Raw genomic sequence first — 24,568 nt, 5'->3', positions numbered from 1 at the left:
TAATTTTAATAAAAAATTGAAATATCATATTTTTTATAATATAATTAAATCCAATTTTAGTTTGAAAAATCATTCGCGATTATTAATAGATTATTCCAGAAATCTGCAGACTATGTATTAAAAATTATTATTCTGAATAATATAAGTAATATATAAATATAAAATAAATATATAATTCAAAAATTGAATTTAAGTAAACTAAAATTTTAATTTCTCATATATATAATTAATTTTATTACATTTTTAAAATTATTTATAAATAATTACAGATCTTATAATTTTTCTTTTATTTAATATACATGAATACATTTAAAATCATTCTATGAAGAAAAGATATATAATTACATACATTTTTTTACAGATATTATTTTTTTAATATTTATTTTTCATTAATTTTCTAAGTACACCAAAAACGAAAATCACTATTATTGCATGTAATTTTATTTTTTTAAAAAACCAGACATAAAAATATTTAGTTTAATCAGCCATATAATTTATATTTAAATAGTAATATTCATAATTTTTCAAAAGTATATGTGTGTTTATATGTGGCTGTAAATTCTTTCATTTTATATATAGCACTTAAAATGTTTGTAGAAATATTTACAGTTCATATGATATTTAAATATCCTATATATACAAAGCATCAATAAATATTTAATATCTACATTGTTCATTAAATATTATTGACAAAACAATCATATTTAAATTTTGTTATTAGCATTATAAATTTTTATATGCATATAAGATAAAAATTATTTTAAGATAAACAAATATTTACTATTGATCTAATATTTAGTAATCTATTATAATATAATTTATCTAGAATTATGAGCAAAACTTTCTATTATTTTTTACTATAATACATGAAAATATTATAATAATTTAATTTGTTAAATAGAACATAAAATTTCTATTAATTGTATGAAATAACAATGATATGTAATATATATATTCAATTCATAAATTGAGAAATTAAAAAATGAAACTACACCTTTTGAACATTCGTTCAAAATACAATTATAGAATAGCTTAATGTTTAAACAAAATTGTTATTTTTGTTAAATATTTAATATTGTGAGGTAGTTATATGGAAATGAATATTTAATATAATATCCCTCTTTTTATTTGATTTTTATCTTGTGTAACTTAAGCTTAAATCCAAGCAATTCTGAAAGCACTCCTGAAAGAGCAGATAATAATACTACTTTTGTAATTGTATATAAATAAGGATTAGCTGATAAACCAGATATTTTAAATGGACATTCAAGTTCCTGAAAATATATATTGATTATTTGATTCATTCATTTTATTTTATAAATTCAATAATAAATTTTTATACCTTTATCAAATCTGCTGCTAATTTGAGTACATTATTTGCTACCATAAGCTCTTCTTTTTTATGAGGTTTTTGTTCTATTTGCAAATATAAATTAATCTAAAAAAAATCAAACAATATTTTGACTTAAAATAAAAAATATGAATTATACTTGAATTTATGTATGACATAAAACAAAATTCATTTTATTAAAATTACCTGTTCAGTAATCAAAACAGAAAGATTTCTATATTTTTTATTAATTTTTGTACCCAATGTCATGAAACGTAATATAAATATTCCAAGAGAAAAACTCCAAAACAATGCTTCAACATTATATCGGGAATGCAAACTTTCAAGATCCTGTAATTCATAAATATTAATATTATACTTATATAATGATTTCATTTTAACATTTTTTATTCTTTTTTTTTTTTTTTTACCTTAATTAATTCCAAGCTTACAAATGATAACAACAATAAGGTAACAATAAATACTGCTGATATTATTACGTCTACAGAACGTTGCGGTCCTCTTCTCTATAACATGTAATACATTTAAAATGAATTATTATTTATAAAAGATGTGAGTTTCAATATTAAAGATATATTAAAAATATAAAAATAAAATCTTTTCTTTTATTTTACCTTTAAATAAGATCTAACGCTTAACCATAATTTTATATTGCGTACTTTATTTAATCGAAAATGCGGTAAATCAGATTTTCTGGCACGTCTTGATGATGTCAAATGTGAAAATAATTTTGCATATAAAAGTCTTTGTTTGTAAGTACGTTCTGCAACTGCTAATAAAAAAAATAATAAAGAGGATAATATAAGTCTTTCAAAGGCTGATATAAGTACTACAGTACGTTCCCTGAAATTAATGAAAAATAATAATTTTTTTCCATAAATATTTATTTTAATATTTTTTTAATAATAATATATGTAAAATAATATTTTATTATATATAAAATTTTTTTTTATATTCGATTTATTGATTATACAATAATTTATATAATAAATATATATGTATATTTACCAAAGAGTTGTTCCAAATGCCAAATCTATAACTTTAGATAAAATATCGCTATATGTTTCCAAATTGACATAAGTTAAATCATTTGGTATTAAGGAATTAGTTACATTGCTACTATTATCCATCCCAACATGATCGCTCAATCGTTTGATAGATGGTATTAAAGATAATACCACACTAAGCATTAGACCTCCATAAAAGTAATTCATACTTTCAGGCATTGATTCTACTCTAGCAATAATAGCCGAACTGATGTCCAACACCGATAATTCAGCTTTTTTTATATCACGTCGTGTCCATATAGTACATGAGACTAAAATATAGAATTCTTTTTTATTAAATATTAGATTACATTTATTATTAATTAATTTTAAATTTTTAAATTTTATATCTATATTATTATAATTTAATGTTACCACGATCATACGAAGCACAATTAGAGCTAAGCATCATTGAAGGTGGTAATTCAAATTCCCAAGAAAAAGGATATTCAACAAATTCTCCATAATTTTTATTAGTTTCACTATGTAGATCAGATTCTTCAAGTTCTGAACTGTAAAAAATTTCAATTTTGAAACGAATTTTATTATTAAATTATATTAATTGATATAATAACATAAATGTATTTATATATTTTTATATAAATATTAACAAAAATTAATACTCATTATCTCATCCGTTTTGATTTTTTTTTACTAAATAATAATTTTTTTTTATTAAAACAAATTATTAAGCTATTTTGTACAATTTTATAATATATAAAATTTAAATAACAAATTTAATAATTTTAATTATAATTATAAATAACACAATTAAATAAAAGTATATATAATGATACTATTTTATACTAATAGAAATATATTTTTATTATGTATAAAATAATTTTTTCATTAAATATAATTTCAATTAATCCATTAATTAACAATATTAATTATATAAAATTTAATAATATATATATATAATTAATTTCATAACAATATTTAAGTATTCACCTGTAACTACATTCATCACTATTTGTAGTCACTCCCATCCATTCTGTTGCAGATGTTGTAGCTTCTGTTAAATGATTTGTAACTGTTTCTTCACATTCTCCTTCTTCTTCACTTTCACATTGTTGGTGTCCTTCTCTTGATCCTATTCCCATTAGACAGTGATCTTTATCCTTTAAATAATAACTCAACAAATTTTAATATATTTATATTTTATTACAAAATAAAATAGATTTATAAAATGTATTCATTTAATATAATGAAGTATATTAAAAAAAAATTAAGATGAAATCAATATTCCAAAATATTTTGTAATATACTTAATTTATAATAAAAAATCAAACATTATTTTCATTATACTCAATTTTGAAAATTGTAAACATAATTTATAAAAATATATATATATATATATACATATATATTATTTAAAAATAATTAATATATTAGAAAAAAATTAAAGAAGACATACATTAATTATTAAAATTATAAAATTATAGAATTATAAAATTATTTATACATTTATTAATACATTTTTATGTATATAATAAAAAAATATAAAGTTAAGTAAAAATATAAAATTGTAAATTGTAAATTAATTTTAATTAGTATTATAGATTATACTTAACATTCATAAAAAAATTAAACAAATTTTTTTTTCAATATTATGTTATTTAAAAAACCAAATTTACTTATAAATTAATAATAATATCAATAATAAAAAAATAAATTATGTTATTATATTTATGTTTATATTATATTAATATTATATATTAAGTTAGAAATTAAAATATTTACCATCTTATTAGAAGTTTCTGGTTCGCTATTTGAAGAATTGTCTCGTGCTTTTAACAATTCAGATGCTGCGTGGAAAGTGGAAGACAATCATTTTAGCTAATAGGCCATTTTACCTTTCCAACAAAGATTAAAGCGTGTTAGCAGTTCAAAACATATAATAAATATCTAATGAATATAGTAAATAAAAAGAAAATAAATTGAAATAAATTGTTATAAAAGAAGATCTAATGAATAAATATATATATGTCTACAATATAAAATATTATTTCAAATAATTAGCATTTTGCATTATTAAAATTATAAAAAATATTTAAATCAAATTTGTTGCAAATCAAACCTGAAAATTTTGGTTGCAAAACTTGTTGATTTGTAGAATCTTCTAACCAAAGAATACGTTCTTCGTTATTTTTAAGTAAATCCCTTTTTTGTTTAAGCTTCTCTACTGTTGCTTGTGTAGTACTTTTATCATTATCACTAGATACATTTCCATTTAAACTTTCAAAACCATCATCATCTTGATGTACATGTTTCATACTTTGATCTGGAACTTCATCTATGATATGAAAAAATATACTGTATACTTAAACAAAAATAAATAATTAGTAGTAAAACAGAAAGTTTTAGTACTGTATTAACTTGATTGAGTATGACTAGTTGAAGCCTCATTTATGGATAAAGGATTGTTTACAGTCACATTTGGGTCATTATTACAAAATGCTTGAACAGTCACAAATTCCTATAAAAATAAATTATTATATTTAAATTTACTTTTATTTATTTTAAATAATGAATTATAATTACCTGTGATCGGTTGACAGTCAAAGAATTTTCAATTACAACTTTTTTAGCAAATCGTACAGATGTTAATACTTCATCACTTACTGTACTAGCTTTTTCAGATGCTGTATCTTGAGATGATTTAGAATCCTCATGCAAACCTATAAAGTACATAATAAATAAAAATTATAATATAAATTCACAAATTTATTATAATAATTATATAATTTTATAATATAATAAAAACTCACGCAAGTTTTGTCTTGTCCTTGATTTACCCATTCGACATCTAGTATGTCGTAAACGTCTTACTACTTTTTTTTTATTTTGTCCATCACCTATCATTGGTCCTGAATGAGTTGATACAATATGAGAATGAACAATGCATAAGGTCAACATCATAATAAGAGGTATTAATACTTCTGATGTTGATATAATCTAAAAATATATATATATATATATAAATATATATATATATATAAATATATATATATTATTTTGATTTTTATGATTTTATATATATATATATATATAACTAATACTTAATAATTAAGTAATTCGTACATCACTTTCATTGTCCTTCATCATTTGACAAAAATATATACACATATTGATTAACTGCAAACTATATAATAATAAAAATAAAGTAAAAATTTTTAAACTAGTTTGTTGTATCCACCATTTCCTATATAAAGGAAGAAATAATAAACGCTGAAGTGCTAAACAAGCCACTGTTGATAATCCATGTTTTGGTTTAGCTTTTGGGAAAGAAGAACCTGTATATATTAATATTATTTAAGATTAAATAATTATATTAATATATATATATATTAAATAGAATAATAATTATAAGAATAATTATATCATAAAATAATTTAATATAATGAAATTTTAATTATAATTTTTTATTTAATTTATTACCTCGTACAAGATCTACATCAATAAGTTCTGTTTTTAATTTTGCAGTTCTCATTGGTACATGTGTAAATCCTCCAAGAATATGTTGTTCCACAGTTTTTTCCCATTGTTGCTTATCATAGGTACCAATTTTTTTTTGATACCTGAAACATTAGAATCATATAATATATGAATAATTACATTTGATAAAATTTGATAAATAGAATAAAAATATCTTACCAATAAACGAGCTCATTCAGTTTCATTTTTGTTGATCGCTATCGTAGTTGTACAGAATGACTGTTAATTTTTAATTTTAACCAATAATCGACAATATTTGTGCAAACGGAAGATGATTTTCCGTATACTTTTATTAGTAAATTTAAAAAAAATATTGCTCCCATAATATATAATAATTGTTATTTATTACAAAAAATGTTTTTAATTTGGATATTTCAACAAATGATAAACATAAAATACGAACATTTACAATACATTTAATAATTTTACGCCATTGCCTAGAAACAAAATGTTCAGAAGGTTCCTAGCAATAATTGTACCAATCAAATAAAATTGAGTTTAATCTATGAATGATTATTATAAAATATTTTTATATGAAGTAATTTCTATGTGTATGGTATTTTTTATAGTAAATGTGTTTGTTATTAAAATTGGCTCATAAATAGTAATAGCAATACTATGTTACAATATTACAGAATACAATGTTATTACCAATCCAGAATAATATGCAAAAAACAATAATTTTCATTGGTTGTTAATTTAAATAATCTTTATTTTCATTAAAATAATTTTGACTTTTCTTTAATTATTAAATATTCAAATTTGTGATTTATATTATATTTTTTTAAAAATTAAAAGGAATTAAAATAAGAAAATTAAATATCAGTATTTTCAAATTATTTTCAAATTAGTTTAATATATCTATTTTATATTTTATATTATCATAATTTTTCTTAATAATTTTAACGAAAACTTATATTGCTTAAAAAAATCTAATAAAAATTGAATCGCATATAAAGAATTCGAATATTTTATTAAATACTTAATTCAATTCATTTTGATGTATTATGCTTAGAGAAATATGAATGAAAATTTTATTAGAAATAAAATAATATATGAATTATATATATTTAAATATTTTAATATGTATAAAATAGTAAATATTTGTGTTTATTTTTTTCTTTCTTTTATTATATAAATAAAAAATAAATTATATATTTATTAATGAAATTAAAAACATATGATTCAATACTATAAAGTGAGCATGTTCCAAATAATGTCAAAGTACAATAGATAGAAATAAATCGTATATTATACCGGAATAATCACCGGTTTGTAAGAATTTTTAATGTCATTATCAAGTAATGTCACATTATTATTTTATTTTACATGCATTTACATTATAATTAATAAAATCTGAAATGATTAAATAATCAAAATGTTTCTTTTTGATATGTGGTTATATTTTGGCCTTTTATTTTGGGTAAATGGGCTACGCGAATACGAAAAGAAAGATTTAATTACTCTAAGAGAAGAAGTACGATCTATGTTTGATCATGCTTATTCAAGTTATTTGACATATGCTTATCCTTACGATGAATTGCGATCATTAAGTTGCGATGGATTCGATACATGGGGTAGTTTTTCATTAACACTTATCGATGCTTTGGATACTCTTGCCGTAATGGGCAATTTTTCTGAATTTCGACGTGTAGCAGAAATTATAAGTGCAAGAGCAAATTTTGAAGCTAATATTAATGTATCTGTATTTGAAACTAATATAAGAGTAGTTGGAGGATTACTTAGTGCTCATCTTTTGTCACATAAAGCAGGCATTCACTTGGAGCCAGGATGGCCTTGTAATGGTCCATTATTACGTCTTGCTGAAGACATGGCAAAACGTTTAATTGCAGCTTTTGACACTCCAACAGGTATGCCATATGGTACTGTTAATTTGAAATATGGAGTACCTGAAGGTGAAACAAGTATCACTTGTACTGCTGGAATAGGTACATTTTTATTAGAATTTGGAACATTGTCCAGATTAACAGGGGATCCTCTATATGAAGAAGTAGCTATGAATGCTATTAAAGCATTACATTATTATAAATCAAATATTGGACTAGTAGGTAACCATGTAGATGTATTAACAGGTCATTGGACAGCTCAAGATTCTGGAATTGGTGCAGGAGTTGATTCTTACTTTGAATATTTAGCAAAAGGTACATTATTATTTCAAGAACCACTATTAGGAACAATATTTCATGAACATAAAGCAGCTATTGAAAAATATATTCGCCGAGAAGATTGGCATTTATGGGTTTCTATGACAAAAGGTCAAGTGACTTTACCAGTATTTCAATCTTTGGATGCATATTGGCCTGGGGTATTAAGTTTATTTGGTGAAATTGGAGATGCTATGAAATCATTACATAATTACCATCGTGTTTGGAAACAATTTGGATTCACACCAGAATTTTATAACATACCACAAGCTGAAGCAGGTACTAATAGAGAAGGATATCCATTAAGACCAGAACTTATAGAATCAGTTATGTATTTATATAGAGCAACAGGGGATCCTTATTTGATACAAGTAGGAGTAGATATATTAAGAAGTTTGCAACATAGTGCTAAAACTACATGTGGCTATGCAACTATTAACGATGTTAGAGATCATCGAAAAGCTGATAGAATGGAATCCTTTTTCTTGGCAGAGACAACAAAATATCTTTATCTTCTTTTTGATCCTGATAATTTTATTCATAATTCTGGTCAAAAAGGAGAAATTATTGAAACACAATGGGGTCAATGTATTATTGATGCAGGAGGATATATTTTTAATACTGAAGCACATCCTATTGATCCTGGAGCACTATATTGTTGTCATAGAAGCCAGAATTTATTTTCAGATCAGAAAGCAACATTATGGAAATTTATTCCTGTAAATGATCAAAAAGAAAAAGATAATACAGAACATAATATATTCCATTTGAAAAATATTAAAAATGAAAATAATGAAGAATCAATTGAAATTATAAAACTATCTGAAATGAGGCATACTTTTACAAATGATATAGAAAATAATATTGATGAAAATTCAATCAATCCTTTATCAGCTATAAATGATAAAGTGGATGAAACTATAAAAATAGAAGAAGATAAAATAAACATAAATAATCCAGAAGAAGAAACTTTAAAAGTACAAGTTGCTGCACCTCCTTCAGGAATTTATAAAGCTGATGATAGTGAAAATATTGATACTTATGAAACTTATAGTACTTCTGATGAACATTATTCTACCCCTGCTATGATAAATAATAATGAATCATTTATTAAACAAAATAATATAAAATTAAGATTTGAACCTCAATTATTACTTGAAAATATTAGAAAAAAAAATTTATACCCAACAAATAATACTGCAAAATTAAATTATCATCTTTTATCTTGTCAATCTCAGTCATTTCTACAGCGAATATCAATTATAGGAGAATTTTTTTAATATTATTTTAAATAATATTATATATGTATATATATACATAAATTCTAATATAATTATAAATATAAATAAATATAATTTCTATAACTTTTTTTTGTTTATTTTAAGAATAATTTTTATATTTTAATAGTAATTGTCATTAATAATTAATAATTAATAATAATAATAATATAATAATTATACATATATATATATATATATATATATATATATATATATATATATTGTAATTACTTACAAATTGAGTATATACTGTTAATGAAAATAATATAAAAATGAATATACAGCAAACATATATTATTTGAAAATAAAAATATATTTATTTTATTTGTATATTTTACAAATAACTTATAAAAAAGTTTTTAAATAAAATGAACCATTTATTTATATTTAACAAAAAATGTAAAAATATTATTTTTACATTTATTATTTTTGTGATATAAAATTGAATATATACATAAAAAGTTAGCTAAAAATTATATCATGATGCTGTTTATAAAATTGTTTTATTATATATATCAATTTATTGTTAAAATATTATTTTTTCTCTTTCTTTATAATCTTCATAATTTTTAATTTTTAATAATTAATAGCTTCTGAGAGAAAAAAAATGAATATTTATATGCAAAAATAAAATTATATTTTGTGAAATTAAACGCAGCATTATAACATAATATAATACGCAATCTTATATATCTTTATGTTATATAGATTATTGTTTATATTAAAGGATTGGCGTATATAAGGATACGTTACGCTAGCCTCTTTAAAAATGGCTGAAGAAAAGAATTTTTGCAGGAGAATATGTGATATTTCACATTAACTCCACTATGCTTATATTAAGTACTTAGATTAGATATTTTTTAAAAAAAATTTGTTAAGAATTATCAATAATTTGAAGTAAAAAGTAAATATATTTTTCATATTAATTAATTTATTTTTATAATTATATTTCAAAATTTTTTTTTATATTAACTTTTATAAAAAATTATTATTAATTAAATAATTAATTAAAAATTATTAATAATTATTATATTATATATTATATTTTATATTATATTAATTTTCTTTTTAAAAATGTAATAAATTGTTACGATTAATTGAACAAAATTGAATTAATTCTTTATATTTGCATCATTGTATAAATATTTGAATATATTGATGTAATTGAATTATTGATGAAATAGCTTAAAAAAATTATGTCTTTATTATATTTTATAAATATTTAAAAAAATTAATCAATATATCAATGTATAAAACAAATAAGATATATTATTTGTATAAAAATTTGTATAAAAAATATTTATAACAAAATAAATAAAGATTTTTTAAATATCTTATTGTTTCTTATATATGTCTTGCTATATAACAATAACAATATTTAATATTCACAGTTGATTTTCTTTTTAATGATTTTACATTATATTTAAAATCATGATCTTATATATTCTAATATTCGATTCAGAAATTTTATTTTTGCAGAATTTTATTAATTTTCATTAAATTAATTATTTTATTTACACTAAAAAATAAAATTTAGACTAAATCAAATGAATTTGTTACACAAAAAAAAAAAGAAATTGCGTTATGTATAAAACATAATTAGAAAAGAGTATTGCATAATAAATACATAAATACATTGAAATAATTTTTGACTTTTTATTAACATTTTATATTTTTTATAATCTTGTAATTATATAACCATGTGTTTTACATTTCCTTTTTTTATATTCCTTTAATTACTGACATGTTACATATCTCTTTTTATTTTATATTAAAAATCAATTTTTAAATTATTAATATTTATTTATATAATTTAATTATTTAAATTAATTAAAGTTTTATTTTATAATAGAATAAATTCGTATTTTATAAAATATATATATAAACGAAAATTTAACTTTTTAATGTATTGCTGGTTGTTTGATCCAAAATCCCCAAGTAGCAAATTGTTCCCCATTTTGTTCTCTGTCTGCACTTCGAAATACTTTTATTTTTACACGCGGCACTTCATCTAAAAATAAAGAAATTAAAATATAAAATATATAAATAGTTATGTAAAATTATATAAAATATATAAAAATATATAAAATTGAATTAATATGTAATATAATAAAATAAAATAATTATTAATAAATAATAAAACTTAAACGAAATTGAAATGAAATTTAAATTTAATACATCAAATTACTATTATAATAAATAATTATTATTATAATAATAAAAATTAAAAATTATAAAATAAATATATAAAATAAATTATTTTACTTTATTTTATATTTTAATTTTATACTTATCGTAATGTACACATAACAATATTGAAAATAAATGTAAAGAAAATAATAAAATTAATAAAATTTCGTGTGATGTTAGATATGTTAGATAATTTTAATTAATTTATAAATAATTATGTGAAGACACGTTATGTATTTTCAATCTTACCAATTTCCATAGCGTCGTTTTGTATAAATGTTTCTTTTGTACTATTTTTTGCATTTACAAAAATAATTAATATAATAAGAAAACAAAATAAGCTAACAATTTTCTGAAAGAATAAAAATATTTTTGTTTTAAAATAGAAAAAAATATTATTAATCTATAATAATCAATATAATCAATATAATATTATACAACTTACCAATAGTTTCATAGTGATAAATATAAATTTAATGATATTTCCCGATGGAAACAAACTCTTTATGTAGTTATAAAGAGCATTTAGAGCATAACCGAACTAGATATTTATGGTTTTCAGATACTTTTTGTTGCAGAGAAAGTTACTCTTTTTTTTATAAATAAAAGTGAAAACATTAAAATAAATAGAAATTGTATTAAATCTATATTATAATATAGATTATAAACTTTATTAATTAAAATAACAAAAAACGATTAAATTCATTTTTATTTTCAAATTTTTATTTTAGTTTTCCATTTTTTATTTTAGTTTTGCTTGAAAATAAAAGTTATTTGAAAATAAAAGAAGAGATATTAAAATAATTTTCAAATTATTTTATCAAAAAATTAATTATATAATTTTTTCTACTATACTGATTAAATATGATTTGATTTAAATAGTATATATTTTTTTAAAAAATGTTATTTCTTATGATTTTGAACATTATATAGAGGAATCTTAAGTATTTTATGAAAGTAAATGGCGCATGTGTAAAATTTTGATAATATATTTTCATTTGTTATTTTTTATACATGTATTTATACATGTATATATCTATTTTATCTATATATACATATATAAATTATATATTACATACATATACGTGTACAATTTATACATATATATATATATATATATGTATAAATATACATATATATATATATATATATGTATAAATAATATGTATATCCAAGGAAGTCCATTTTACATCGTTTCATATAATATCTATATATTTTTATTGAATTACAACATTAATAAGGTTATTTTTGATATATCGCGAAAGATATTTATGTTTTTGAGCTTTTTAAAAGCCCTTTAAAAGCGCGTAATTTTTTTGTCAAATAAATATAACAATCCTTGCATACAAATATCAATTAAATATTCATCAATTCTCAAATCATACAATAATTTATAAACTAATATGAATATTTATACATTGTAAATATCTATATTTAAAAGCAAAATTGACAAATAATCATATTTGACATATTTAATTATTACAGAAAATTCTTTGATTTTCATTTGATATTTTACAAATATATATTTTTTAATAAAAAAGTGATATATAAATTAAATTTCTAATTATTTCATATTAACATATTATTTTTTTATTTCTGATATCTTTCTGATTATTTTATTAATCTTATATGTATATATATATTTTTAATTTCTTTACTATTAAAAACATTTTCTTCTAATCAATTTAAGAAAGACTTAAAAAAATATTACTTTAATAGTTATTATGATTAGAAAATTCTGTAAAAAAATAAAAAAAAAAATAAAATATACCGATATATATCTGATTAATAAACTTATATTGTCAAAAAGAAACTTTTATTTCAACTTAAAAATGGACATTTTTTTGTACATTACAATCAAATATTTTTTTCGTATTAAATCGTTTTTTAGATCAAACAAAATTTAAAGAATATTAATGTATATCTAAAATCATAAAACATTGTATTATAAATATTTTCTTCATAAAATAAACATTCTATATTATTTAAAATTAATAACATGTACTTTTATGTACATATAGATAATGATTAATATTCAGTGATTAGAAAATATTAATTGATGTTAAAACATGAATATTTTTTTAAATTCAAAATTAATGATATTTTTATACGTCATATTTTATTTTATTTAATAATTATTTCTTTTTTCTTTTGGTCAGCAATTATAATGAAAACTGTGTTATGTATTTAATTTAAAATAAGAGATTGACGTTTTATATATATATATACGAATTTATATATCAATTTTATTTTTTTTTTTTTGAAATATCTTCTTTTAAATAAAAGGCAATATTATGTTTTTAATTTACTTTGAATATATGATGATGTTTAAGAAAGAAAATGATTTCTCGAGAAAAAGAAAAAAACTACTAAAATAATTAGCGTATGGTTTTTAAATACTTATACATTAAATTTGATCATAGCCTTAATAATTAACGCTTAATTTCTATAACTTTTCAATATAACGTTTAATATCATTGACAAAAATTTTCTTTGATCAATAGATCGTATTATATTAATTTATCATTATCATTTTGGAAGACATCATTGGAAGACTCGTTTCATAAATATTATCGTTTCATCATTTAAATAATATACTTTTGTGACTGCGAGATCCCCTTTCTCTTATTTATACGTTCTTATCTTTTTCTCTACTATTTTCAATACTTATTTAAAAAAAAATTGCGATCGAAAAAAAATCATTGAAATTGTTCGAAATGAAGAAAATATAAATAGAATTTTTTAATTCTATTTAAATTAATTAATTAAATTAATTATTAAATAATGTTAATGTTAATATTATTTAACCATATATTAAAGCTAATCTCGTTACAATAATATTCATATATGTTTCTTTTGTTCCTTCTAATTTTTCATTTCGTTTTACCTGTACTTTGCCTATAAAACATTTAAATATTAAACCGATATTCAATTCTTGATATTAATAGCATGTCATACTTTCAACTTTTATCCACATATATTGCTAAAGCTTAAATTGAGAAACGTGACACTTTTTTTAAATCGTAAAAATTAATATAATAATTGATACTGCTCGATACTTCTTATATTCATCAAAATCATTTGATTCTTTTGTTTCTCCCTTTATATACATAATATGTAATGTTAAGCGAAACGTGAAAAAAAAATTTCTGATGGACATGGATATGTTTAAAATTTAGAGAAACAATTGAAACAGCAACAATTGTATAGATTCATATCTACGCAAAAACTTAAAATTCTTAATACATGTATGATATTTAAATTAATTCAACTTGAGAGCATCTCGCAGCTTTTTCTGAATTACTAGTTCATCTACATTCATATTGCTTAAACTAACGTGAACTATGCAGACCTATAAAGGCCTTTGGAAGACGTTGGATTATACAACTAATTGTACTCGTTCGTACATAACTTGATTACATATGTATTTGCATTCGCTTGGATGACGAGGAGACGTTAGTGGAGAGTATAGTATGTGCTATAACTTGTTAAACGCGTTGGCAGCTAAAATCCTCAAGTTTTAACCATAATACGAAACGTTGTCATCTTCTCTTTTTTTCGCTCAATGAAATCGACTAAATTGTATATTTAACAATGAAAACGCCTCCCCGATCGCAGCGTGATTAATCAACGTGTAGATAGAAATTACAAGACCCGCAATCATGATTATAAAATCCTGAAATCTGCATAACAGTAGTTAACTTGTACGTACGATATATACGCTTTTGTAAACGTATTATGGAAGACATCGATCACTTACAACCAGCAATAATATGTATTGTCATGTTTACTGCGTACTGAATAGTAGTCTATATGTTGCCTAGAAAGCCCCTGAATCTCGACGATTTTTCTTAATGGAGAAAGGAAGACGTAGAAACCAGAGAGAAGGATGTAGAAGAACACACGTCCAAGCCGAACTGTATACGCGAATAGATCTTTTTTTTTTTTCTTTTTTTTTCATTTTTCTTCTACTAAATTTTCTCGTCTTAAATAGATCATTTGCTAGATATGTGTAAGTTCTGGTTGAATATAAATATACAATCTCAAAACATCTCTTTTGTATAGCTTTCGATCGAACGAATTTTTATATCTACTTGATGGAGCGAAGTGGGATATATTTTTCTTTTTCTTTTTTTTTTTTTTTTTTTATATATAGAATTTCCCTAAGCGTCGATACGCGATTATAATATTTTTTTTTCATCCTTATATACGATTAACGTTAAAAACATTCGAAACCAGCAAAAATATAGACGTCGTCGCGTTGATTGAATTATATTTCATATTTTCAAGGGAATTTTTATTTGCGGATTGTACACTGCAACCCCTATAAGTGATACGTACGAAGATTTCGTACTGTGTTTATTACTCAATTACATGCGTGACACATGTAATAAGATAATGATTGAATATTAATGAAATCACCGTTTCAACGTAATGCTAAGAATCAATTGACGCAAGCTATAATTCGATGGTTCCCTTAAGCATTAATGTATCTACACGTGTAATATCATTCTTCTGTTTCCTTAAAAGAGGCGAGTGAAGATCGAAGAAGAGTGATGAACAACGAGGGTTCGTTCAAAACGGTAAACCTATTTCAAAGGCATTGATCAAGGCGGAGCCTGAATCGTATACACCGATCACGCCAAAAAGAACTCCGAGAAAAATCACGAAGCAATCGTAGGCGACCGCGCTCCATTCCATGGAATTTCTCTTCAGTTTTAAATGAAAGTAACAGGGCCATATAAACGACAACATGGTACCGGTGAAGGAGCCTATGAAACCCATAAGGATACTGAAATGCGGTATAAATATTGCCATAAGAATGGTGAAAACGATCACGCCAATTCTCCACGCCAAACCCCAAACTTTCAATTCACGGTCCACGGTCCATATCGTTGGAAAATAAGTTTTCGGTTTACCTCTGAAGAATGCTCGCTCGAGGAGCTCGCAGGCCGCATAATAAGGTAATGGATACGATAGCATGGCCTTGACGACCAAGCAGAAATTCACCAGACCTTTGAAACCGGCCGAGTGTAAATTATTCGTGATCACTTGCTGCGTATCGTTTTGGAAAGTTAGAAAACAGATCCAACCGAAGAGCGATTTAAACGCGGCGGCCGCGATGTGACTCCAATTCAACATCCAATCGAACTTCGAACGATCGATCAGATTGCCCTCCAGCGTGGGTAGAAATATTTGCGAGGTATAGCTGAACACGATCACGCCAAGAGAGATCGGGAAATTCTCCAGATCGATCGTCCATTTCACTTTGGACCAACCCCAATCACCGATCTCTAAAAGGCAATAACCGACGATGATGGCATTTATGAACAAATGAGACATCGTGCACCAAAAGCTGAGCACCGAGACGTGTTGCAGAGACTTGAGGAAACCGAGGGGCAGTAAAAATATTCCGGTTAACATCATCCAACTTCTAGTATCGATTGCGCCTTCCGGGAAAGTTCCTATCATGAGATCACCGCAGACGACCACGTATAGGATACAAGTCATTAGCAGTTCGATTATCTGCGCGATATTCACCGCTCTGGCACCCCAGGTAGGTCCAAAACATTCTTTGGCGATTGCCACATACGAGTCTCGTACGCGTACGCGTTGTCCAGTTGTCGTGTCAAGCTCGTACAAACATTCGACGAGTATCTTGCCAGTGTAACAACAGATATGCGCGATACCGATCATTGCAGCGATAGCCCAATAACCGCCTCGTAATACAGCGAATGGCAATGACACGATAAACATACCCTGAAAGAAGAATAGATGAAGATATCTTTCCGATTTCCCTCTGTCCTGTACATCTTAAAGAATTGCCGATTGAATGAATCGCGAAATAAAAAATACCTGTATAGCGTTTGTAACATTCCACGCAGCCTGCCATTCATTGATTTTTACTCCTGAACCAAATTCGCCGCCACCTTCGTCATATTCGCTAAATTCACCGCTACTTACACTTCCAGTTCTAACTTTGTCCCTGTAATATCAAATTGCATATCTCGAAATAAAATGTAATATTTATAATATCATTGCTTAATTCAAAAAATTGATGATGTTCAAAAAAAATAGTGTTAAGAGATTTATTTTTATCTATTGTAATATCATTTTATTTTACACACTCGTTTATTTACCCGTTTCTTTGATAGCTGAAGGAATCCTCAGCGATGGCTACGTTATTCTGGTCCCGATACGCTTGATCTCCATTCATAGTCATCATTTCCGTATTATCATGGCCTTCGTCGAACGATTTGAACTGTGCATGTCCACTTTGTCCCGGTGCTTGTTTTTGATCTGGACCACTGCCACGGATAAGCTCCATACAGGGGCTGTTCTCTGGCCATTTAGCTTTCAATGTTTCCCAAGCAACGTTAAATGTTGCTCCCAGGGTTGGTATATAGAATCCGCGAAAATGAGTCATTGTTTAATTCGTTACTTCTGAAAGAAAATTAATTTTACAATTAAAATATGTATATGGAATCTAATATAATTACAAGTTAGCATCTAAGTTCAGTGAATTATTCAATATTGGTTACAGAATAATTCACATTTCTCTGGTATACACAAAATGATGAAATGCCAATATAGAAATGTAATTTAAGAGGAATATATTCGATTAACTTGTAAATTGAAAATAATATATTTAAAAAGAATAAAAAATATATAAAATTATTATAGCAATTGAAAAGTTTATAATTGTAATAAGATATTTTTATAACAAAACTTTTTCTTATTTTAAACACATTGACTTCGAAATTTCACTTCGACTTTTCAATTAATTCTTTCGTTTTAATATTATTAAAAAAATATCAGATGTATTAAATTACATACAGATCATATCATTTTGATTGAATGAGAAGAATGTACATATAACTTGACACGATTTCATTCGACTTAAAATTCAAGATATTCTTCGTACACATATAATCAAATTTAAACGACTGAATCGTGTACTTTATAAACTTTTTAATAATTAATTTAATCGTTCTTCATGCTCGAGATAGTTTCCAAACTTTTCAAGACTACTATAACTCTGAAATATTTCTCTGTTTTTCCCATGCTTTTGAAATATTGGTCAAAGTTTCTTGCTTTCACTTACCGTAACGACGAATAAAATTCGCTCTTGCAATTTTCAAGAAATCTTAAGCAGACGTAATTTCCTTCACCTCGAGTTTCCTTTAATTTTTTATCTCCCCGATTTTTTTGCCAGGTGGAGCGAAAGGCTTAAACTAAAAGAAAGGATTCAGCAGCGGCGGCGATCCGAAGAACGGAAATAGTTGAAAAATAAAGGGTACGAAATCGTCTAACTACGTGGGCTACGACACCGCATGGTCGTCTACGGTCTACCGCGATCCTCGAGTCCCTAATCGCGAGCCCTTAATCGCGACATAGACTACGGGATTGGCGTGTCAGGGGTTGGAACATCAGAAGAATATGGCCAGCATCCCTCGAACGCGCAAGTCTCGATCGATGTGGTCCATGAGGCATCTCTCGACACATCAGTACTGTAGTTCAAAGTTAGATCTCCCCACGTGAAATTAGGAAGAACCGAGATTCCAGAGAGCGGTAATTGTCAATTGTTCACTGATTGGAAACTTCTGATGGGGAATTTATCATATGTATTATATCTATTAGTTTGAATCAATTGTATATTTCTTAAGACATGTAAGGAATTTCTTGTTGACGTTAAAAAAATATCGAAATTTGAAAAAAAGAATTCATTGTTGGTATCATAGAAGCACGTTTGATAAGACGAGACTGATATCAAAACTTATAAGGAGTCGCAATTCGAGCGGACGTTTTTCAAATCTTTAGCAAATCTTCATTTATAGAAATTGATAATATATATATTTTAGAATTTTAATGGAAAATAATTTTGAAAAGGAAGTTTAATGAGAATAATATAAACATTATTTTTTTATAATATAATGCTAATAATAAATATAAATTAAATTAATTTTTTGTTTTTAGATATTTGAATTTGAAAATATTTTTTTTATATTAATTAATCGTAAAATATAAAAATATGAATATAGAATAGAATAAACAATGATTTTTCAAATAAGATAGAAGAATTATTAATCTTTTCTATGATGAAAATAAATAATTACATAAATGAATATAAAATACTTCTTCATTTCTTTTTAAAATATATAAATAATTAATATTTGATACTTATTGTTTAGAATATAGATAAGAATATTTTAAAAGATAAATAAAGTATATCATTTAATAAGACGAACAGGAAATAAAGCATTCAATAAAGATTGTATAATCATAATAGATTTAATTCATATATTCCAAAATAATGAATAATGAATTTATATAAAATATTTGCATTTATAAATGAGAAAAGTTACTCAATAAAATTGATTATATACAATAATCTATCTTTTTAAAGAAATACTTGTTTATAGTTTTGAAAAATAATATTATCTACTAAGATATAATATTAAAGGTATTAATGAAAATCATAAGCAATAATTTTTAATAAATAAAGAAATCAATTGTTTATTATTTTATCTTAGGTATGTTACTTTTCACAGTGATAATTAATAATTCATATTAACTTTACAATCATTTGTGTCCCTGCGTTTTGTAATTCAAATTATAATAACATTCAAACAAGCGTTTCACGCATACAATATGAATTCTTCATTATAATATATTGTATACAAATTAAACGCTAATTATTGGATTTAATAATTCTGGTAACAATATAAGGCCGTGAGATCATAACAAAAAATGCTTTTGACTTCTACTTAGATGTATATATCAATAAATTTATAACTTAATTGTTGTAGAAGTCTTACTAATTTCCTATGATAAGAAGCTTGATTGTATTATTATCTGTAAAATTATATTGTAGTTTCACATGCACTTGACATATTTTACTCTCATTAACTAAAAATTTCTGCTAAATTAAGTCTGTAATTTATTTTTCAGTCTTCCACTTATATTTATATAATGTATGCATTTTTTTTTTAATGAATACATATAAACCAGAAAATATGTAAATTTGGACATTTCATATGCAGGAATGACACATAGATATTATAGTAAATATACAAAGAGGAAAAGTGTTAAATTTAACACCAAAGTCGGAGGACTAATAATGTCATCAGCTTAGGCTAAGAATACAGCTAAATATTTGTCTTTAAATAATACAGTCGTAGATACCAAATTTTGTACTAACTAATTGCCCACCAAATACACTTAACACCCACAAATTTACATTAAATTGCACATAGTGATAAACAAAAAACACACAAGCAAATGCCATGAGATATATAGACATTTCTTAAAATTTTTATATAATGTTCCACAATTTTCAAATATTGTACAAATAGTACTGTGCAAATAGTTTTATCAAAGAAGTTACTTTTGTTTTATAAATCTAACTATAATCTGTAACATAACTAGGATATGACAATTAAAAATTAATTCTTTTATATAAGGATATCAATTATAACTTTAGGGTCCATGTGGAAGCTTTCATTTGTATATATAATAATAGAATATTGAATTTACTCACTGACATCTCTCTGTGTTTGATGTGAATCACTATCTGAAGTTAAACTTTCAATAGCACTATCTGGTTGTGAAATTGTTTCAGAACTCCTAGTCATACAGAGTTTATTGGATTTAGCTTCTATACGATTAGATTTAAAATTCTGATCTAAATTTGAATTTGAAGTGGAATGTAATGATACATTAGACTGAGCAGAGACAGGTCTTTGACATGAATGCAACATTAATTCTGGTCCTCCACCATATGTAGTTAAAAAAAATTGCCAGAGTTCTTCTGGTATTTGTCCATAATCTGAACCTATATATAATTATTATATTAATATATTTATTATAAATATGTTATATATAAATTTATTACAAATTTGAATATATTTTAATTTAAAACTTACCAACTTTAAGGATATTTTGACCATTTTTATTTATTATAATAGAATTGTTGTCAATTGGTCCAGGTGGCTGAGTCTCTTTACCACGAACAAAACTTTGCCATTGACGTAACCAAGCCATAGCCAATCCATATATAGCAGTAGGATTATCAGTATTATGATTTAATTGTTGAAATATTTCCATTTCATATTGTCTCCTTTTCTGTAATGATTCATATTTTTCTTCACAAACTGGGCATTCGTATAAATGTGTACATGCAGGACCTCCTCCAAATCTGAAATAATATTTTAATTAATGAACTTAAATTCCAATTATTTCATAATTAAAAAAATAATTTTTAAAAACTTGAAAAATATATATATTTTATGTAACACTTACGTATTATATAAATATTCCCAAACTGCTTGTGGAATAGGCATACTAAGTTTATCTACAAATTGTGCTCTAACAGGATTAACACCACCATGTGGACAAAGAAAATCAGAATTATCTATAGGTCCTGGTTCCGAAAATGTGTTAAAACGATTTATCCATTGTCGTGATACGAAAAAATTCAAATCAGATAATTCTCTAGATGAAATTTCCATCAATTCCATAGTTTTATCACGCAGCTGTAACATTTCTGGTGACCACTTTTTATAAAATAATACATAAGCCTCACAATGTTTTACAGTTTCTGATGAGACTTCTGTGACACATTGATCATCAAATTCAAACCATTTATTAACAATAGGATTTAATGCATAACAAGTATAATGACCACCACCAGCTGTTCCATGATGACAAATGACCGATATTAAATCATACATTGTTACTTTGGATACACATTCCTTATGTAAATATGGTCGCATATCTAAGCCTTCTAATGGAAATGAAACATAATTTGCTATTTTTGAGCTAAACATTAATTCATGACGAAATCTTTTTAAGTGGACACATAATATTTCAGGTAGCTCTAAAACTTTTGAAAATTTAATTCCATTACGTAGCTTATTACACTTCTCACAACTGTACATATTATCTCCTTTAAGTTCATCTGCACTAAAAAATGCAGAAAGACAATCATGAAGACTAACAACTGGTCCCCAGAACCAAGAACGCATCCATTGCAAAAACCATGATAGCCAACCAGATTGATTAGTCACATATACAACATCAGAACATGGTCCTGCTTTCTGTGGTGTTAAAGGTCCTTGATGTAACATATCAATATGATCTCTACTTGGAATGGGTAATGACAAATCTTGAAAAGTTTCTACTCTTGTTGAAATTCTATCACAAGTTAGACATTGTACGCTACTTAAAAGTTTTCCATCAAATATATCACTAATGATACTTCGTGTTTTCATTTGTTTTTTAGTTCTGTATTTCACAGGTGAATTTTGTGTTGATCTTTGTGGCTGAGAAAATGGTTGATCTACAGTTGATTTTTTGATGCTTCTATTTGTAAATTTACTTCTTAATTTTTCTGTCTGAGATACCCGAGAATATCTTCTTTTTGTACCACGTTCACCTTCATCACTAAGAGAACTTTGTTCACTTACTCCAGAATCACAAGTTTCATATTCAGCATCTGATTGGCTAGAACCATTTCCATCAATTTCGGTTTCATCTTCATCTGAAGATTGTTCTCCTAATCCCTTCAATCTCAATATATTGTCACGATCATCTTCAATATGTTCTTTTAATTCTTCATGTAGTTGATCCATAAAACATCTTAAAAATTCTTGAGTATCATGTTGGTGATATCCTCTAAACATTGGATGAACTGTTCGAATACCAGATAATATTCCATGTGGTACAACATATCCTCTTGTTTTTCTATTCCACATATCTCGAATAAGGTTTAAATAGCTTAAACTTAAACCAGGCTTTCTATCTTTGGACATATAGCTAACCACATGACCACAATCCAAAAAGAATTGAGTCAAAGGATGTACATTTGATAAAGCTTGAAGTGCTGCATTCATATAACATGTATTACCAATGTTTTGAAGACCAACAAGACCCCTTGGTTTTCCAGAAAAATCTTTACTCTCATCTGAATCTGTACTATCTGGTGAATCACCAGATTTTTCATTAAATAATCTATCTTTTTCATAATTTACTCTATTTATAAGCTCTCCATAGAACCTATTTATAAGAACAAGAAGATGTTTATTTTTTAAAAACTTGTATGTCAAAAATTTATAACATTACTATTTTTAAAAATATATATAAAGAATATTTATGAAAAAAATAATTATAATACTTACTTATCCAATATAAGTCGATTAAGATCATCAGTTTTACAATCTATATTAATAGGTGCATCACCAGAAAACTTATTATTTTGTGTTTTTATATCCACTTGAGTAGGTGATATTGATGGTGATGGTACATGCCTAGTTATAACTTCTCTTTTACAAGAGTAACACCATATACGATTTGTAGAAAGATTCATATGAGCACAATGATTAGGAAATTTTTGGTTGTGTACAGTACTGTGATCCAAATGTGTTTCTGGACATCCGACCCAACGACAATCAGGAAACAAACATAACCATAAATTAGGCCCATCCGTATCACATTCACTACATTTTTTAAATCTTTCCTTTTGAGACACGACGATCTCAATAAAAGCAAGATCACCACGATTGGCGATATGAGGACAATTCCTCGAAATTAAAGGCATTTGGATTTTGATATTTGTCCTGTCGATTATTACTGATCGTAGGACGCGAAATCGCGCGTACACTTTAGTTTTTCACATTCGTCTAAATTTGGTTTACACGCGACTCGAATAAAATTATAATCATTTTCTAACCTGATTGGGACATGTCGTTCTTGGTAATCGAACATTATCCACGAAAACGATTGTCATTGGAGATAGTTGTATCCAGAAAATTAGCTATTATAATCGAATAGCCAATATAAGAGAAAGAATATAAGTTGGTGTACATGTTACAATCGATAATCGAATTGAAACTTAAATTTGTATATTACTTTTCTTTTGTAAATTATATTAAAATTAAATTAAAAAAATATAATTCACATGAACTTTTATTTCAAATATATATTTATATCAAAAGTTGATAATTTATATATAGTAATATTAATTATATAATATTTATT

General features: G+C 24.4%; 4 protein-coding genes across 5 annotated transcripts; 1 reads left to right on the top strand and 3 right to left on the bottom strand.

Moving 5' to 3' along the window:
• Positions 1-263: 263 nt before the first annotated feature.
• Positions 264-6,454, bottom strand: LOC107995365 (protein phtf). 2 transcript variants are annotated; one of them, XM_062078115.1, is made up of 16 exons: positions 6,055-6,454; positions 5,839-5,978; positions 5,482-5,693; positions 5,169-5,355; positions 4,942-5,078; positions 4,777-4,876; positions 4,478-4,693; positions 4,141-4,205; positions 3,349-3,518; positions 2,776-2,909; positions 2,360-2,669; positions 1,966-2,194; positions 1,762-1,857; positions 1,538-1,681; positions 1,343-1,438; positions 264-1,274 (listed from the first exon to the last, which is right to left on the bottom strand). In XM_062078115.1, exons 1-16 carry the CDS (start codon positions 6,078-6,080, stop codon positions 1,125-1,127), a joined length of 2,412 nt encoding a protein of 803 aa, XP_061934099.1. In that variant the 5' UTR covers positions 6,081-6,454; the 3' UTR covers positions 264-1,124. The 2 variants fall into 2 exon arrangements, with proteins under 2 accessions (XP_061934099.1, XP_016908323.1); XM_017052834.3 differs by having other exon boundaries at positions 2,773-2,909; positions 6,055-6,448.
• Positions 6,455-6,966: 512 nt separating this feature from the next.
• On the top strand, positions 6,967-9,424 carry LOC107995264 (ER degradation-enhancing alpha-mannosidase-like protein 2). The gene has a single exon (XM_017052649.3). It carries the CDS (start codon positions 7,274-7,276, stop codon positions 9,338-9,340), a length of 2,067 nt encoding a protein of 688 aa, XP_016908138.2. The 5' UTR covers positions 6,967-7,273; the 3' UTR covers positions 9,341-9,424.
• Positions 9,425-14,630: 5,206 nt separating this feature from the next.
• LOC107995375 (vesicular inhibitory amino acid transporter) lies at positions 14,631-19,438 on the bottom strand. Its single transcript, XM_017052843.3, has 4 exons — positions 18,636-19,438; positions 17,671-17,974; positions 17,387-17,516; positions 14,631-17,290 (listed from the first exon to the last, which is right to left on the bottom strand). Exons 2-4 carry the CDS (start codon positions 17,955-17,957, stop codon positions 16,106-16,108), a joined length of 1,602 nt encoding a protein of 533 aa, XP_016908332.1. The 5' UTR covers positions 17,958-17,974; positions 18,636-19,438; the 3' UTR covers positions 14,631-16,105.
• Positions 19,439-20,020: 582 nt separating this feature from the next.
• On the bottom strand, positions 20,021-24,508 carry LOC107995342 (ubiquitin carboxyl-terminal hydrolase 20). The gene is made up of 4 exons (XM_017052794.3): positions 23,710-24,508; positions 21,833-23,587; positions 21,457-21,728; positions 20,021-21,365 (listed from the first exon to the last, which is right to left on the bottom strand). The coding sequence occupies exons 1-4, from the start codon at positions 24,126-24,128 to the stop codon at positions 21,064-21,066; spliced, it is 2,748 nt and encodes a 915-aa protein (XP_016908283.1). The 5' UTR covers positions 24,129-24,508; the 3' UTR covers positions 20,021-21,063.
• Between the last annotated feature and the right edge of the window lie 60 nt (positions 24,509-24,568).

This window comes from Apis cerana, linkage group LG8 (genome assembly GCF_029169275.1).
Source record: "Apis cerana isolate GH-2021 linkage group LG8, AcerK_1.0, whole genome shotgun sequence".
Taxonomy (NCBI): domain Eukaryota; kingdom Metazoa; phylum Arthropoda; class Insecta; order Hymenoptera; family Apidae; genus Apis; species Apis cerana.
The sequence above is the reverse complement of the archived record's forward strand: the minus strand, read 5'-3'. Positions and strand labels throughout refer to the sequence as shown.